General features: G+C 36.6%; 2 protein-coding genes across 3 annotated transcripts; one reads left to right on the top strand and one right to left on the bottom strand.

Annotated features, from left to right (window-relative positions):
* Nucleotides 1-3,804: 3,804 nt before the first annotated feature.
* Nucleotides 3,805-7,762, top strand: LOC137815145 (SAP domain-containing protein). Of its 2 annotated transcripts, XM_090294695.1 has the most exons (6): nt 3,824-4,286; nt 4,579-5,376; nt 5,501-5,944; nt 6,100-6,297; nt 6,728-6,879; nt 6,998-7,762. In XM_090294695.1, the coding sequence occupies exons 3-6, from the start codon at nt 5,524-5,526 to the stop codon at nt 7,439-7,441; spliced, it is 1,215 nt and encodes a 404-aa protein (XP_090150821.1). In that variant the 5' UTR covers nt 3,824-4,286; nt 4,579-5,376; nt 5,501-5,523; the 3' UTR covers nt 7,442-7,762. The 2 variants fall into 2 exon arrangements, with proteins under 2 accessions (XP_068474308.1, XP_090150821.1); XM_068618207.1 differs by having other exon boundaries at nt 3,805-4,286; nt 4,579-5,944.
* A 3,833-nt stretch (nt 7,763-11,595) lies between these two features.
* LOC137815144 (short-chain dehydrogenase RED1) lies at nt 11,596-13,764 on the bottom strand. Its single transcript, XM_068618206.2, has 3 exons — nt 13,297-13,764; nt 12,572-12,731; nt 11,596-12,237 (listed from the first exon to the last, which is right to left on the bottom strand). Exons 1-3 carry the CDS (start codon nt 13,637-13,639, stop codon nt 11,901-11,903), a joined length of 840 nt encoding a protein of 279 aa, XP_068474307.1. The 5' UTR covers nt 13,640-13,764; the 3' UTR covers nt 11,596-11,900.
* Between the last annotated feature and the right edge of the window lie 1,701 nt (nt 13,765-15,465).

Here is a 15,465-nt window from a genome sequence, read left to right as displayed (position 1 = left end):
CTCCCACATAATTAGTATACACATTATTTAGATTCCATGTGTTAAGAAGAAAGATGGTCCAATTATTTGTTAGAAATGGGCACATGGTTTTTATTTTAATTGAAAGGGGGTCTTGGTTGTGACCTAGCCACAGGCTGAGCAAGTTATAAGCCATCTGAATTATATACCTTTGTGTTTAGTTGGCAAAAGTATATTTTCTCTGGCACTCTAGCGGTTTGATGACAATGGAATCGTTTCAATTTTCAAAGGCAATAATAAAGGTGCTGAAGTTTAAGACAAGCCACATTAATGTTCAAACTTTAACATGTTCTTTGTGCCAGCTGGAAGGCAAGTGGCAAGTCATGAGTTAGATTATGATGCAATAAAATGAGAGGTGGCTCTTGTAGTTCGCACTTGCGCACCGTAAGCATTTGCTGTTATCATCCCATTTCTTCTTCTTTTATTCCCTTCTTAAACTAAACTAACACTTTCCTACCCTTGTTTTATTCATTTGCGTCGTTAAGTCTAATTTAACCTTGGTATATTTTAACTTTAATTCAATTTTACGAAACTTGTTTCACACAATAATTAAAAACAATATTAAAGCAAACTAAAAAATTATCAAAAGGTTAAGAAAATAATCAGAAAAAAAAATTCTTACTATTAACATCTTGTTGGTATGAAATCAGATCAATTGGATTGAGTTGAGTAGACATCATATTTTAGTGAGTGGACTTAATTATTATGTCTCTTTATTATCTCTATTTATTTCTGTTTAAAGAGATCATTGTATTGTACTTGTAATTGGTGTGCAACTGGATATAAAGAAAACCTAATAGCTGTCTGTGTAGATGGATGTAGGTTGCAGTTGACGACCGAACCACATTAAGTCATGTGTTGTTGTTTATTTTATACAGTTAATTTGTGATTGTGTGTTTCTGTGTTTTTCCATCCCATCTAAATAACAAAAAAGTCCAAAAAAACTAAAAAATAAACCATCAGTGTTTCGACCAAACTTAACAGAAAAATTATCAAAGAATAAAAAACGCCCATTAGCACACCAATAAACAGATTTGGCCATTCTAGGACTACTCTAAAACGACCCTCACATGCCACTGAACAACAGTTTTATTTTAGTTAATTATAATATTATATATATAATACATAATTTAAAAAAAAAAATCTATGATAACTTTATCTCATAACAACAAATATTTACTATATATCTTATATCATAGACAAATATCTACTTTTTAAATACATTTAAATTTGTATAAAATTGACCAGTTGACTTAACAAGTATAATCATGACTCATCATTAACTGAAAATGAATTCAACATGCGCTTTTTTAATTAAAAGATAATATTGTCGTAAAAAGCTAAAGTATATGTTGGGAAATATTAAGTATTTAGTAGTTATTATATTCATAAAAATTAAAAAATAAACAAAATTAGCTTATATCTGATTATAATAAATGTTTGTTTTTGTCTATGCTATTTTTTTAAAGTAATTTAACAATTTCTTACTTTGAGTTATTTTTATTTATTGAGAAAGTTATTATTGATTAAATTGAAAATTTTTAATTTACTTTCCTCTTTAGTAAAACAAAATCATATATAATATGAATATTAAATAATTAACCAACAGATTCAAAAATCACATTAATTTGGATTCTTAGCTATTATAGAATAGAACATATGAACAAAATAGAACAAAGATAAATAAAATAGTAAAAAAAAATGAAAATTAATTTTGTTTTGAATCATAACAAATAGTCTAAATATATATCAGCAGTACACTCATTTTATGTATAGTCAAAGAAAAAAATAATTAATCAATAAATATTATAATCATAACAGGTAAAAATAAAATAAATGTTATTCATCTTTATAAAAAAAAATAACTAATAATTAAAAAATAGACAATTAATAATAGATCTTTCTATAACTCTGATATTCATATCCTTAATACCCGTTAACAATGAACAAATGTTAAAATTCATAGTTAATTCCATAGAAATGTTAAAATAATTTTCTCCTATTAAAACAATATTCTTTTAGAGAAACAGAATTCCTTAAGAAAACCTAGGAGTACAAATTAATTTTTAATTTTACTGAATTTGTCAAATTTTCTAATAAAAACCTTTTAGTTTTGAAAAGTTATAGTTAATTTCACAAAATTATTTTTATACTATTTAAACTCCCCGATAATTCCTAGTTAATTACAGTCTCATTGAACAATACTCGTTTTATAAGGGTGATTACAATTAAATTAAAAGTTACCCCTCAATTACATCACTATTAAGTTTTCCCCAAAATAACTTTTAGAAAACAAATTTTTGTTTTAGTATGGTTTTAGTTTATACTTAATTATAATATCTTAAATATTTATATAAAATTAACCATCGCATTTAACTCACGCAAATATCTATAATTTAAATTATTTAGTTTTCAAATATTGTGTTTAACATTATAATTCGAATTTAATAAAAAAATACATTCCAAATTTTATAATCGGAAATGTATTTTTTTATAAATAAAATGACCTTTTCACATTAATTATGGAAATGTGAGGAGAAACTACAGAAGTACTGGAAGAGACAACCTTCTACTCAATGCTTTATAATTTTCTCTTTCACTTTACATTTGCTGAGAGAGCGTAGTTGGGGCAATCCAATGTGAATTGGCGTAGCAGGTGTGAATTATGATTCAAATATTTTTGCTTTTTCAACAAAAAATTGGAGTGGGTTTTCCTATAAAACCATGCTTCTCGTGAAGCCATTCAATCGGGGATTTATTACTGCATGCATTTATTCTTCTTACCCATATTTTTAAAAAATATAAATTATTCTTCAACTTGTTTTATTGAACTTTTTTTTATTAAATTTTGGAATATGATACTTCTCAAATTATAGAATTAAAAAGTTAAAATTTTTGTAATTTTTTTAAAATTCTAAAATCTAAAATATAAATTTTGTATTATTTCGTAAGGTACAAAATTTATATTTCAAATTATAAAATTTGAAAAAAATAATTATATATTAGGAAAAATGACAAGGGTGCAAGAAGAAATACCCACAAATAGTTGCATTAGTTAAGTTCGGTTTCTTTCAATCTGTTTTTTTTTTCATGTCTTCCATTTTTAAGTATGATTGCTTTCTACACTCTTATATTTTTTAAAATGTCCAAATTATCTTTAACAATTCCAAATTATCTGAGAATACATTACAAACTACCTTTTCAGAATCTAATATACTTCCCCATTTCATTTAAAATTTGCCAATTCCAAAAATATTATAAAATATGAATTCCATAAGAAAAAAATAACCTTTTTAAAAACCACCCACTAACCATTGCAACTTTGTCCACCGCAATGGCAGAGAAGAAGGAGACTTTGTGTTAGGTTCTCAAAACCTCACAAGGTTCATTTCGTCAATTCACATTTCTAATAGGTGCAGGAAGCAAAATTTAGGTTACAAGAAGAAACACCCCTTAATGTTATGTGTATGTTATAGAAGGACATTTCTTTCTGCACCTTCATAACTTAATAAGTCTAATACCATGCATCCTCCATCATCTTCTCTTTGTTCTAGTGCATATGGCAATGCCAATTATAGAATTCGAAAGTCATAATGACTTCCAAATTCTACACAAATTTTGAATTCTACAAAGTTTCTCCAGTAAATGGACATTTTACCTAAAGTATGGAGGTGCGGGAAGAAATGGCCCTCATAGAAAACATGAGTTTGGGATAAAAATAGAATGGCCCAAACAGAGCAGCCCAGGAAAGTTGAGATGAAATTGTTGATTAATTTTGAGCCACGTGTGAGGGTATTATCGGGATGAGAATGGGAAAATCTGAATGTTACAAAGAGCTATGGAAACGAGACCCACTCGGTATTACTTCAGGGTTCCCTCACGGAACAGAACAAAAGGCGCACACAATCGCAATAGAGAAAAGAACCCTCGACCAAACAAAAAAAAGCCCTAGAAAAGATTTTGGAGAACCAATTTCTCACTCAACAAAATCTCAACCTCTTCTTATATTCTTTCTTTTGGATAAAACGTTTGCTCATACTGAATTTTGTTTTCTCTTGTTTTGCTTTCTTTTCGACTTTTTTTTTTTTCTGCTTCGGTGTTTTCAGGGAGAAAGGGGCAAGAGTAATAAAGGAGAGTGCATTCCTTTCACTTCTTCGGTTCGGGACTCTAATCTTCGATGCCTCTCTGTTTTTTCTTCTCTTTTCTCAAATTAGGGTTTCCGTAAGCGTGTCTCTTTCTCCATTATCAACGAACTATCGTCATTCTGAGTAATTATCTCTTCTCTTTCTTTATATTCGATTTATGAATTGTTTTTCATTTCAATATTAGATATTATTATTTCAATTTGCATGGTTCCCCTGGATCTTGCCGTTATCAATTTGTTGTTAACTTTTATTTTTGTACCAAATTCGTTCTAGATGGTTGCAATTTTAACCTTTAATTTGTATGTGTTAGGTTTTTTTCCACTGTTAAGTTTGCAGTGATTTTAGGGTGAACCCTGTCATTGTTTGAATTGATTGTTTGTTTCTTTGCTGTGGCGTATTTAATCGCTGTATCCAGGTTGAGGAAGGTGATTTGTGTTTGGGCATAATGTCGCCAAAATATCAGAGTTTGGACAATCGTCCTATTCATCAGTGGAAGGTTACGGAGCTGAGAGATGAGCTGAGGAGAAGGAGGTTAAGCGCCAAAGGTTTGAAGGACGATTTGGTCAAACGTTTGGATGAATGCCTTCGTCTTGAAAGGGAGGCTGAGGAGGATTCTGAGAAAGAGGATGAGAAGGAGGAGGCCAATGGTTTTGATGATGATCATGCAGATGGGGAAAAACAGCCTGAGGCAGTTACTGTGGATGCTGAAGTGGTTGACGCAACTGAGAAGGAAAACACCCAAAAATTTGAGACTGCTGAAAAGGGGAAGAGTGATGTAGTTGAACCGATTGAAACAGAAAATGTTGAAAAGGTTCCAGAGGTTGTGGATCAAGACAGCAATAAGAACGACAAGCAGGATGGTGTTACTGGCCAAGTTGACATTAAAACTAGTGTGTCAACCATGGATGAAGAAGTTGAACATGAGGAATTGCCCTCCGGTGTAGATTCTGGAAATGTGGTAGAGGAGACAAGTACTTATGCTTCTACTGTAGAAACCACAATTACAGTCACTGAAAGTGTGGTAACAGGAGTGGTAGCCAGTAATGAGGATTCATATAATGCAGAAAAGAATAATGAGATTTCTGCAGCAAAGCTGGAGAATGAGGAGTCAAAGGCGCAGCTGGATGGTGAGGATACAAAGCCCCAACTGGATTCTGAGACAAAGCCCCTGCACGAGGATCCTGTGCCCGACTCTTCTGTTCCAGAAAACCAGGTATCTGAGGTCAACCCTAGTTTAGGGTCTCAAGTAAAATCTGATTCTATTTCTACTGATTCTGTGTCAATTAATCAAAAGAATGAACTAAAGGATACTATAATTACTGATAATGTCAAATTAGAACAAGATATTGTTAAGCCGGAGATGGTGGAAGAACCATCATCCAGAAATGATGTACCTGTTTCTTATGATGAATCACATTCAATGGATGTTGGAGGGCGGCATGAGAAAAAGACATCTGTTGAAGAAAATATCAATAATGTTTCAAGTCCAGACTTGAACAAGACCAATAGCAGTGATGATGTGGGGTATCCAGAAAAGTTGAATTTAGACAGAAGTTCTGGTGATGATTCCATGGAAGAGGATTTGCCTGAGACTAAGCAAATTGATTCTAAGTTTAATGTTGATGAACTTAGAGAGAAAGTGGAGAGTATTGAAGAGCCTATTGTGAAGGAGGAAAGTAGGACTATAGCTGTGGGAGATGGTGTATCTGGAGGAAAAATGGATACCCTCCAAGATATTGACATTAGTCCTGTTGCCCCAACTGAGAAACGAAAATTCCATGGTACGCAACATATTGTCTGAAATGGACATTTTTTTAGAGTTGTTATACTACTGAAGGGGAAGCTAGAATGATATGCACTAAATATTGCATTGCTGTTGTTGGTTTATTCTTTATGTGTTTTTAGTCACCCTCTATTATTTGGAAAATTGTCACAGAACAAGCATCGGTTGGGAGCAGTGAGCCTGCAAAAAGGCAACGCAGGTGGAACACTGAAACAGTTAAAGGTGGTCCAGATCCACAAAGCACTACTCCCAGGCCTGCTACTACACCTAGAGATGAGCCAATAGCTCTGAAACGCAACCTCTCTAGGTCTGATTCCTCTGCTACTGATGACACACCTAAAGAGCGCATTGGTAAGTCAACATTTTTCTGATTAGGGTAAATCTATGAGAAACGGTTGCTCCTGTTTCTAAGTGTAGTTGATGAGTTGTTGTATTAATGTGGATCAATTTTCAAGTACTAAGCCTGTAGCTTACAAAAATAAATTCCTGGCACTCTCAGATTTTAATCCTGTACACTTTTTGAAGCACAATTTTCTTGTATATGTTATGTTTTTTATTTGAAGGTGGAAACTTATCTGTTGGTTGATTTTGAATACACGAACACATTTAATGAGACAACAAGGCTTGGTTGTTGTAGACTTGTGCTTTTTATATGGGTGTATTTTATCTATGTTGTGTAGCACATTGCTTTTTTTCGATGTTGTTGTCATACTGGCATGTGTTGGGTATTTTATGTCTCTGTTTTTTAAGTTAAATGTTTTTTTTTTGTAATCTTTGGCAGTTCCACCATCACAAAGGTCCCCAACTAATTCCCTCAGGATTGATCGTTTCCTCCGTCCATTCACTCTGAAAGCTGTGCAAGAACTTCTCGGAAAGACTGGGAATGTCAGCAGTTTCTGGATGGACCAAATAAAGACCCATTGCTATGTTACTGTAAGACAATTCTCATCTCTAATGTCTTCCTGCAACTGTCGATTCCCACATGATGTTATAGTATTTTGTATTCATCTGATGGTTTGAGTAATCTTTTGTTGATTTCTTGGTGGTATAGTACTCGTCTGTCGAAGAAGCCATGGAGACACGGAATGCTGTGTATAATTTGCAATGGCCACCAAATGGTGGGCGACTCTTAGTTGCCGAGTATGTTGATCCTGAAGAAGTGAAAATGAAGTTAGAACCTCCTTCACAGGCTGCCCCCATCAGCACTGCTGTAGTTCAGCCTGTGCCCACCACACCACAGCCAGAGCCTTCCCCTCGACTACACAGGGAGCAGCATTCAGTTCCAACTACGCTCCCACCTCCACCACCATTGTCAAAACCCCCACCAGTAGCAAGAGATCGGCTTCCATCACCACCACCCCTTCCAGAGAAAGTTGACCCACCTATTGTCACTCTGGATGATCTCTTCCGCAAAACCATAGCAACTCCTCGGATTTACTACTTGCCTTTATCCGAAGAGCAGGTTGCTGCAAAGGGTAAAAGCATGAGGCAGTAGAGGCCATTAGCCTGCAATTCTTCCCTGGAAGCTTTTCCTGATCTCATTATTTTTTTCATCGTGCTAGTTAGTGGTATGAATTTGTTGTGAATGCGGCAGATCTGATGGTGTTTTGTCTCGGGAAGAAATTGTAGTTGCTAATGCATATTGAGACTTAAATTTATTTAGTTTTAGAACGTTGTGAACTAAGAGCTACAGGGGTTTGATAGATTTTCCCCACTGTTTGAACTAGGCTAAGCGAACCATTACCTGAACTTCAACTTTTATGGAAAAATTTGACGTTAGATTATGTCTTAATTTTGAAGTAGCTGGTTTTTTCTTGATCCGGGTATTTTTCTTGCGAATGTCCATTTACTTCTGTCTGTTGATTGTGCATGCTGCATTTGTTCTAGTCAGCCTCGTGATTTGTTTGAGTTACAGGTCTATTCTTTTACACCAATGGTAGGCAGAGGATACGAGTCTTTTGGGCAAGCTTTATTGAGGTCTGTGTAGTCAACACACATACGCCATTTTCCGTTCGCTTTCTTCACCATAACCACGTTGGCTAGCCATGTGGTGTAATGGGCCTTCCGAATGAATCCAGCCTGTAACAATTTCTTGGTTTCCTCACGTGCGGCTTGGCGTCGTTCCTCGCCTATATGTCTTTTCTTTTGAGCTATTGGTTTAGCTTCTCTATACAGTGATAATCGGTGAGTGATAACCTGTGGGTCTACGCCAGGCATATCAGCGGCCGTCCAGGCGAAAAGATCGGAATTTTTAAAAAGTGTCGTCCTGATGGCCATTCGGTCGTCCGGTTTCAGCGAAGTACCGATGTGCGTAGTGTGGCGATCATCGCGAAGCGGGAATGGATGCAAGTCTTCTCCTGCTTCCATACGGGGATCGTCCATGCGAGGGTCGAGGTCAACAAGGGCTATCATTTGACGACGGGACATGTGTCGTCCGGAACGCTGTGTGGGGGAACGTCCTCGTTTTTGCGGGACTCGGTCGTCCGTATTGGTTGTATAGAGTCGTCGAGTTGGCTCACTTTTCAAACTTGCTACATAGCATTCCCTAGCGGTTTTTTGATCGACATGGATGGTTGCAATGTCGTTGTTAGCCGAGGGGAATTTCATGGCTAAGTGTGGAGTGGACACAATGGCTTTTAATCTGTTAATGGACGGACGACCGAGCAGGATGTTGTAGGAAGTTTGTGCGTTAACCAGGAGGTATCGTACGTTTATTGTTTTATGGAGGCCGTCTTCCTCACCAAAGGTTGTGTACAAGTCTATGTACCCCTTAGTATCGACCCGTTCACCTGAGAACCCTACAATTTGTTCGTTATAGGGCTGAATATGTGCTTCTGGGATGCGCATTTTCTTGAAAATGTCCCAATACAGTATGTCGACCGAGCTACCCTGATCTACCAAAGTCTTGGCAATTGCGAACTTGTCAATTCCTACAGTGATGACCATGGGGTCGTCCTGGGCTGGATCTATGGCTGTAAAGTCTTCGTCAGTGAAAGTAATCGGAGGTATATGTGGACGCCTCCTCGTGGTAGCATGAGCGGACTGGATGTCACGAAGATGTTTCTTTCGGGCGGAATTTGAGCACCCGCCACCGGCAAATCCTCCAGCTATATAATTTGTTTCGTGGTTCGGTTCGCCCAAGTTAACGGGTCCAGCAATCATGTTGATGACTTCGCGGACTCGTTGGCGAGGTCGGGCGTTTCGGTCGGGACTTGTGCTACGGGGGCGTGTACGCCGAACGGGGCTTTCGCTGCGTTTTCGCGAAGTCTGGCTACGGTCAGTGTGGCGTTTGTAATCGTTACGCGGTCGACACCACGGGAAGGACGGTCAGTATTCCGTGGTGGGGATCTTGAACTCCTTGTCCTCTTGACGAACTGCCGTAAATGGCCAGCTTGGATGAGTTCTTCAATTTTATCCTTCAAAGCTTGACATCCTTCGGTCGTGTGACCGAAATTCTGATGGTATTGACAACGCTTAGCAGTATCTGCATTCGGTGGTGTTTGATACTGCTTCAATGTCGGGATTAGGTCCGTTTGTAGTGCTTCATCTAGGGCTCGTCCCCTCGGCACAGTTAAAGGGGTGTAACTGTTAAACCTGGGGATTCGGCCTCCCCTATTCCGGTCGGACCTCAGAGTGGTTCGGACGGTTCGTTCGGTTTCGACTTCTCTTTCTTTACTTTGGGTTTGGTCTTTAAGGGCTCCGAATCCGACAGCTTTGAACCGTTGATGGTAATCAATGTGTTCTTCGATTTGCATGAATTTGGTTGCTCGAGTTCGAAGGTCCTCCATGTCTTGAGGTGGTTTCTTGATGAGACTTTCAGTGAAACGGCTCGGTCGGATGGCCGAGACCAAATGGTGCAATGCAACCTCTTGTTTGAGCCCTCGGATGTTCATGCATGCTTTGTTGAACCTATCTAGAAAGGTTCTGAGAGATTCACCTTTTTCTTGTTGTACCGCTAGGAGAGACATGGAGGACATGTGATGCGGTCGGCTAGTGGCATATTGAGTGGAGAATTTTGCGGCTAGGGTGTCAAAATCGTTAATGGAGTTTGGAGGCAGCTCTGTGAACCAGGTAAGAGGTTCTCCCTGGAGCGACGTGGGAAATACTTTACACCACACATTGTTATCTGTGGTATACAAAGTCATTTGCGTCTTGTAGACATTTAAGTGTTCGTCCGGGTCGGTCGAGCCGTCATAGAGTTTAATGACGAGGCCTCTCCATTTGTCAGGAAGTGGAGTGGTGATAATTTCGTCTGTAAAAGGATGACCCCTTTTCCTTGACTTTCTTTCGACTGTTTCAGCTCTGGAAGCAGGATTGGTATTGGCAGGTGTAGGTATGCGAGAGGCGGTTCGGTCGGCCATATGGGATTGGCCTTCTCGTTCGGGATTATCGACCTGTTGTTGGAGTCGTGCATTCTGCTCTCTTAATAAGGCGATTTCTTCTTCTTGGCGGCGTCTATCTTCTTCTTGGAGGCGTCTATCTTCTTCATGTTGACGATGGTCTTCCATCCCTTTTTGTCGCAGTTCCTCCATCTGAGCTTGGAGGATTTGAATCATAGTCATCTGTTCTGCCATAGCGTCGTTGTTGTTTCTTGTCGCAACCATTATAGCTTCAAAAATTGAAGATTTGCCTCGGCCCCACGGTGGGCGCCAATTGTACCTGAGTGGAGAGATGGGGCCCAGGCACGGTCGGTTGACGTGGTGTAATTGCTGACGTGTTGATCTTCTTCTCCTCTGGTCGATTGTCCTTTCTTGCTGTCTCCTTTGGTCGGTCGTCCCTTCGTGCTATCAACTTCGGTCGGGCGGGGGAGGGTACCTGCGAAGGCACTCCGACGCTCAAGTAAGTATGAGATTCTAAGCGCAGTTTCGTAAGTGAATGAAAACGTACCTTTCTCTGGCTTGAGCACAGTATTTATAGGATTGCCTAATGGGCTTTCTATCCCTTGGGCTCAGGGTGGTTATGGATATGTCTTGTCAGTCGTGCTCCGGAATACCCGGGGAACATATCTTCTCTAAACGCATATTCCTTATTCTTCGGAGGTGTATCTTAACCACCTTAGCTTGTCACATAAATGCCCTTACATTTAGTATGTATACGGCCGGTCGGCCACGTGCGTTCGTTTCCATTTAGTGTATAAGGCCGGTCGGCCACGTGCGTTCGTTTTCATTTAGTGTATAAGGCCGGTCGACCACGTGCGTTCGTTTCCATTTAGTGTATAAGGCCGGTCGGCCACGTGCGTGCGTTCGTCCGGTGCCTACCAGTACACATAACGCTTAAAAAGTAATAGGCAGAGAAAGAAAGTGTTCCAAACAAAAGTATAATTTTTAGTCTAGTAATTGATCTGTCATTCTTTCTCATGTATTCTTACACATATACTAAAGACTCCACATTGCTTTTTGTACCTGACCTTGTTATGACCTTCATTCACTAATAAATGCATGTTTCTCACTTAGGTTGATTGCTCAAAATTCCTTAATTTGCGTTATGATACAAATGCCTTTAGATATTAATATCGGAAACCGACTCATTTGTGTATAGCATCGAGCTCTATCCATGACACCACACAAAATAATTGTGTACTTTTTTATACAATTAATGATTATTTTTTAAATTACGAAAATAGATAAAATCTCTATAAATAGGTGAATGTGACATGATAAAATGTACGTTTTCATATAACATTTATTGATGTGACTTCTAATCCTTCAGTGTCAGATAAACTTTTACAAATAACTCCATTTCGATCATGGTTCGAGATGTGCCTGAAAAGTTACCAATTCACAAAAAATCAAAACAAATTGGAGAAGAAGACACCTTCCTTGTCGATATAATAACAAACACAATGATGCCCTAACAAGACAGCCCCTAATGATCTCTCTTTTGTTGCTAAAAATGTAAAGTAAATGCTTTATAGATGAGCATGTCCATGAGCATACACATAGTAAGATAGATGGTCAGCCTTTCATTGCTTTCTTCAAAATAAAATCTCTAACAGAGATTGGTAAATGGTACATGATAGCCATGACAGTAGAGTAATGTCCATAGGTAAACCATGCCGGCGGTTTCTCCTTAAGAATAGCAGCTACAGTGTTTTTAGCAAACTCATATGTCGGAGTTGATTTCGACTTCTGAGAAAAGTAAGCTCTGTCTCTGATTGCTGCTTCAAAAGGCTTGAACAATTTCCATTCCGGCATGCGGTTGTAGCTGGCTACGGCAGAATCTCCAATATTTGATTTTATAGCTCCGGGGAGAACATTCACAACATCAATTCCAAAATGTCCAAGTTCCATTCTGTATCCAACATCCCCATTTTGAACATCAGAACAATTTACACATTCTATGAAATGTAAAAACCAATCATCCCAAATGGTGTATTGTTGCATTCACTAAATTTTTATTTCATAGTGCATATACAGTGTTTTACAAACTCCTCTATATTCCAGTTTCCATCAAGTCAACCACATTGATTTGGACCAACCAAAGCCTATACACAACAAATCCACATTTTCTATAGCACAAGCTGCATTTCTGTTGCTAAATACTCTTGACTCTGATTGATTTGATGCAGACATGAAGGCACACACAAGTATAGGGTAATGCAAGTTTGAAAAAAGAAGAACAATACCTTAATGTATCTGTCAAAGCATGAAGAGCAGCTTTAGAAGCTGTATAAGTGCCTGACCAAGGTCCAGAAGCCAAGGCAGCAACACTACCAATATTCACAATCTTCCCCTTTTTCCTAGTTGCCATATGAGGAACAACCGCCTGAACCATTCTCAAGGAACCTGCGTATACCCAATGAAAAGTAACATCTGCTTAAACATGCAATTCATGTTCTTGGATACCAATTAAAACTATGTTCGGAACTGGATAAAAGTTGGAAATTCCAATGCAGACTCTCAAATTCAAAGACACAAAATGGAAAAAAAGTATAATTTGCTACTTTAAGGGTAAAAGTACTTCTAAATTCCTTGAACAGGTACCCAAACATGTACTGAATCTGTCTGCAAAAACTTTGAGGCAATTGTTGACAAATTGTATGAAAACAGTATCTGAAATAGAAATGCACAGGTGCCCAAAAGTTCATGATCGGGGGAACACAAACTAGTTTTACTTTTAAAAGAAGTGTTTTATTTCGTCGTTTTATATATTGAAATTCGAAATTGTACATTGAAATTAGCAGTGCAAAATCCAATTGATGATACTCTCTGTTAGCTATCTATAGTCAATTATCGAAGAAATAGTTCTCATGGAATCAAATATCCAATTACACTGAAGTCCCAAATAGAAGGGATTTTGCAAATAAGGAGAAATAAGTAGAGATGAATAGGGTATCGTAACAGTACTTACCGAATACATTGGTGTCGAAAGTGTTTTGGATGGAAGAGAGAGGAACCTCGGCGAGTGGGCCCACGCACTGAATCCCCGCGTTGTTAACGAGCACGTCGATGCGACCGTACGTTTGGACAACAGCGTCAACCACTCTGCTCACGCTCTCATCGGACTGAACATCCAACTCTTCCAACAAAAACCTGTGGTCGTGTTCCAGCTCCGCCATGCTCGACCGCGACCTACTCGTCGCCACCACCTTGCACTTCTTCTCCGCGAACGCGCACGCAAGCGCGTGGCCTATCCCTCCCGTGGAACATCCTGTGATGATAACCACTGGTTTCGGAGCATCCTCACCGTCCATTTCTTCCCAAGACAACAACAAGAGACTACATTAATCAGAAGCAACTCCAACCAATTTTTCTGTCATTCATTTATGAAACCTAATACACTTCTAATTCATATTCTTTTTAGAAAGAGTATTATTAACATTTTTTTTTATTTTTTTATTATATAATATCACTATTTTCTTATTTGAGTAAACAATATTTTAATTTTAATCTATTAAGAAGCTGTTAAATAAACAAATGATTAATTGTCTCGATGTATCAATTCATTTCTTCAGACCTCCAAGAGACAATAATTAATCTTAGGAATGAATGAAATCATGATCATAACAATGTGGTTTGTTATGATATTTTTTTATTACTTAGGTTTTGTAAAAAGTGAGTTCAAGTTGGAGTGATTTTTTTGGGATTGGGGAGGGATTTTATTTTGTAATGTATTTTTCGGCTTTTGGTTGTATTATAGGATGATTTGTGTCTATTGTTTTGACTAAAAACTAAAATTTTGATAGGATAGATGATGATTTCTGTGTTGACGTGATTTATCATATTTTTTAATTGAAGATTGTTTCAATTGAGAATTGGTTTGGTGATTTGAAAAGTTCAAAATATATTTGTAAATCTAGAAAAGTTGACTTGACTGGATCTACTCTCCGTATAACAGATAGAACACTACTAAAATGTCTCATTTTATTTATTATTTATTAATAAAAAAAATAGTACGTTATTTCATATGTAATCAACAAATATTAATTAAAATATACAATTTTACATTTAAACATTTTAAATAATAAATTTCAATAAACTCTTACTCGCTCTTTCGGAACGGTGAATGCACTTTTTCTATTTGTTTTAATAGAACAATAGCCTATGGAAAATATATAGCAATGGTAGGCTTCTTATAATAGTATAAAACATAGATTTCTTATAGAATAATGCAAGCAACTTTTGTGTAAAAACTACAGTAGTAAATAACAAAATTTTACATAAGGTCACCAATGTCTAAAATAAATTCAAAACAATAACTTTATTATTGACTCGAGTATTATTAAATAAAACTACGATGAATTAATAAGTATTTTTTACTCTTCAAATTTTATTGCAGAAAAAATATAATATAATAAAAAATTATTAACCGTTGAATAACAATTAAGAAGTAATTTGTGAGACTCATTTATTAGACGCTAAATATTCAAAATTGCCAATTAAAAATAACAAATGTTTTCGTAAGTTACAGAGAAGTTTACCGGATAATTTCGTAAGTTACTTCATTCGCCATATAATTACAACGTACGCGGTATTTTTTTTATATATATATACGCATAAGAATTATTTTTGAATAACTTTTTTTTTAATAACTTTATATTTTCCCAATAAGCGTTTTAAGAACTTTTGCATGCTTAAAAAGTTAGTTAAGATGTTAAGCAAATTATTTATATTGTTTTGTTCAATAATGTTAATGCATTTGTGTCTCTTAACAATTGTTCCTATTTTTCATATTCGAGGTTGATCTCCAAAGAACGTTTATCAACCATATTTTCTACAACAAATTTTATGAATTTTGTAAATATGCATTTGTCAATTCAAATTTCCTTTTGACTATCTTCATCAAGCGCCAATTTTACTAAAACCTCTTGTAATGCGTCTATTAAGTTGTATGACCACTTTTATCATACACTAGTTTGGAAAAAATTAAAAAAAAAAATTAACTATACAATTCAATCCTTTCTTTTTATATATTTTGATTATTTTCATGAAGTTGCAAGAGTATTTCGTATTGGTCTTCAATAAACACGAAATGAAACTAGTTACACAAAATCTCCACAATCACATATGTATATGAAGA

This window comes from Phaseolus vulgaris, chromosome 1 (genome assembly GCF_051622355.1).
Source record: "Phaseolus vulgaris cultivar YP4 chromosome 1, ASM5162235v1, whole genome shotgun sequence".
NCBI lineage: Eukaryota > Viridiplantae > Streptophyta > Magnoliopsida > Fabales > Fabaceae > Phaseolus > Phaseolus vulgaris.
Note: the sequence above shows the minus strand (reverse complement) of the source record. Positions and strands in the feature narration are given on the sequence as shown.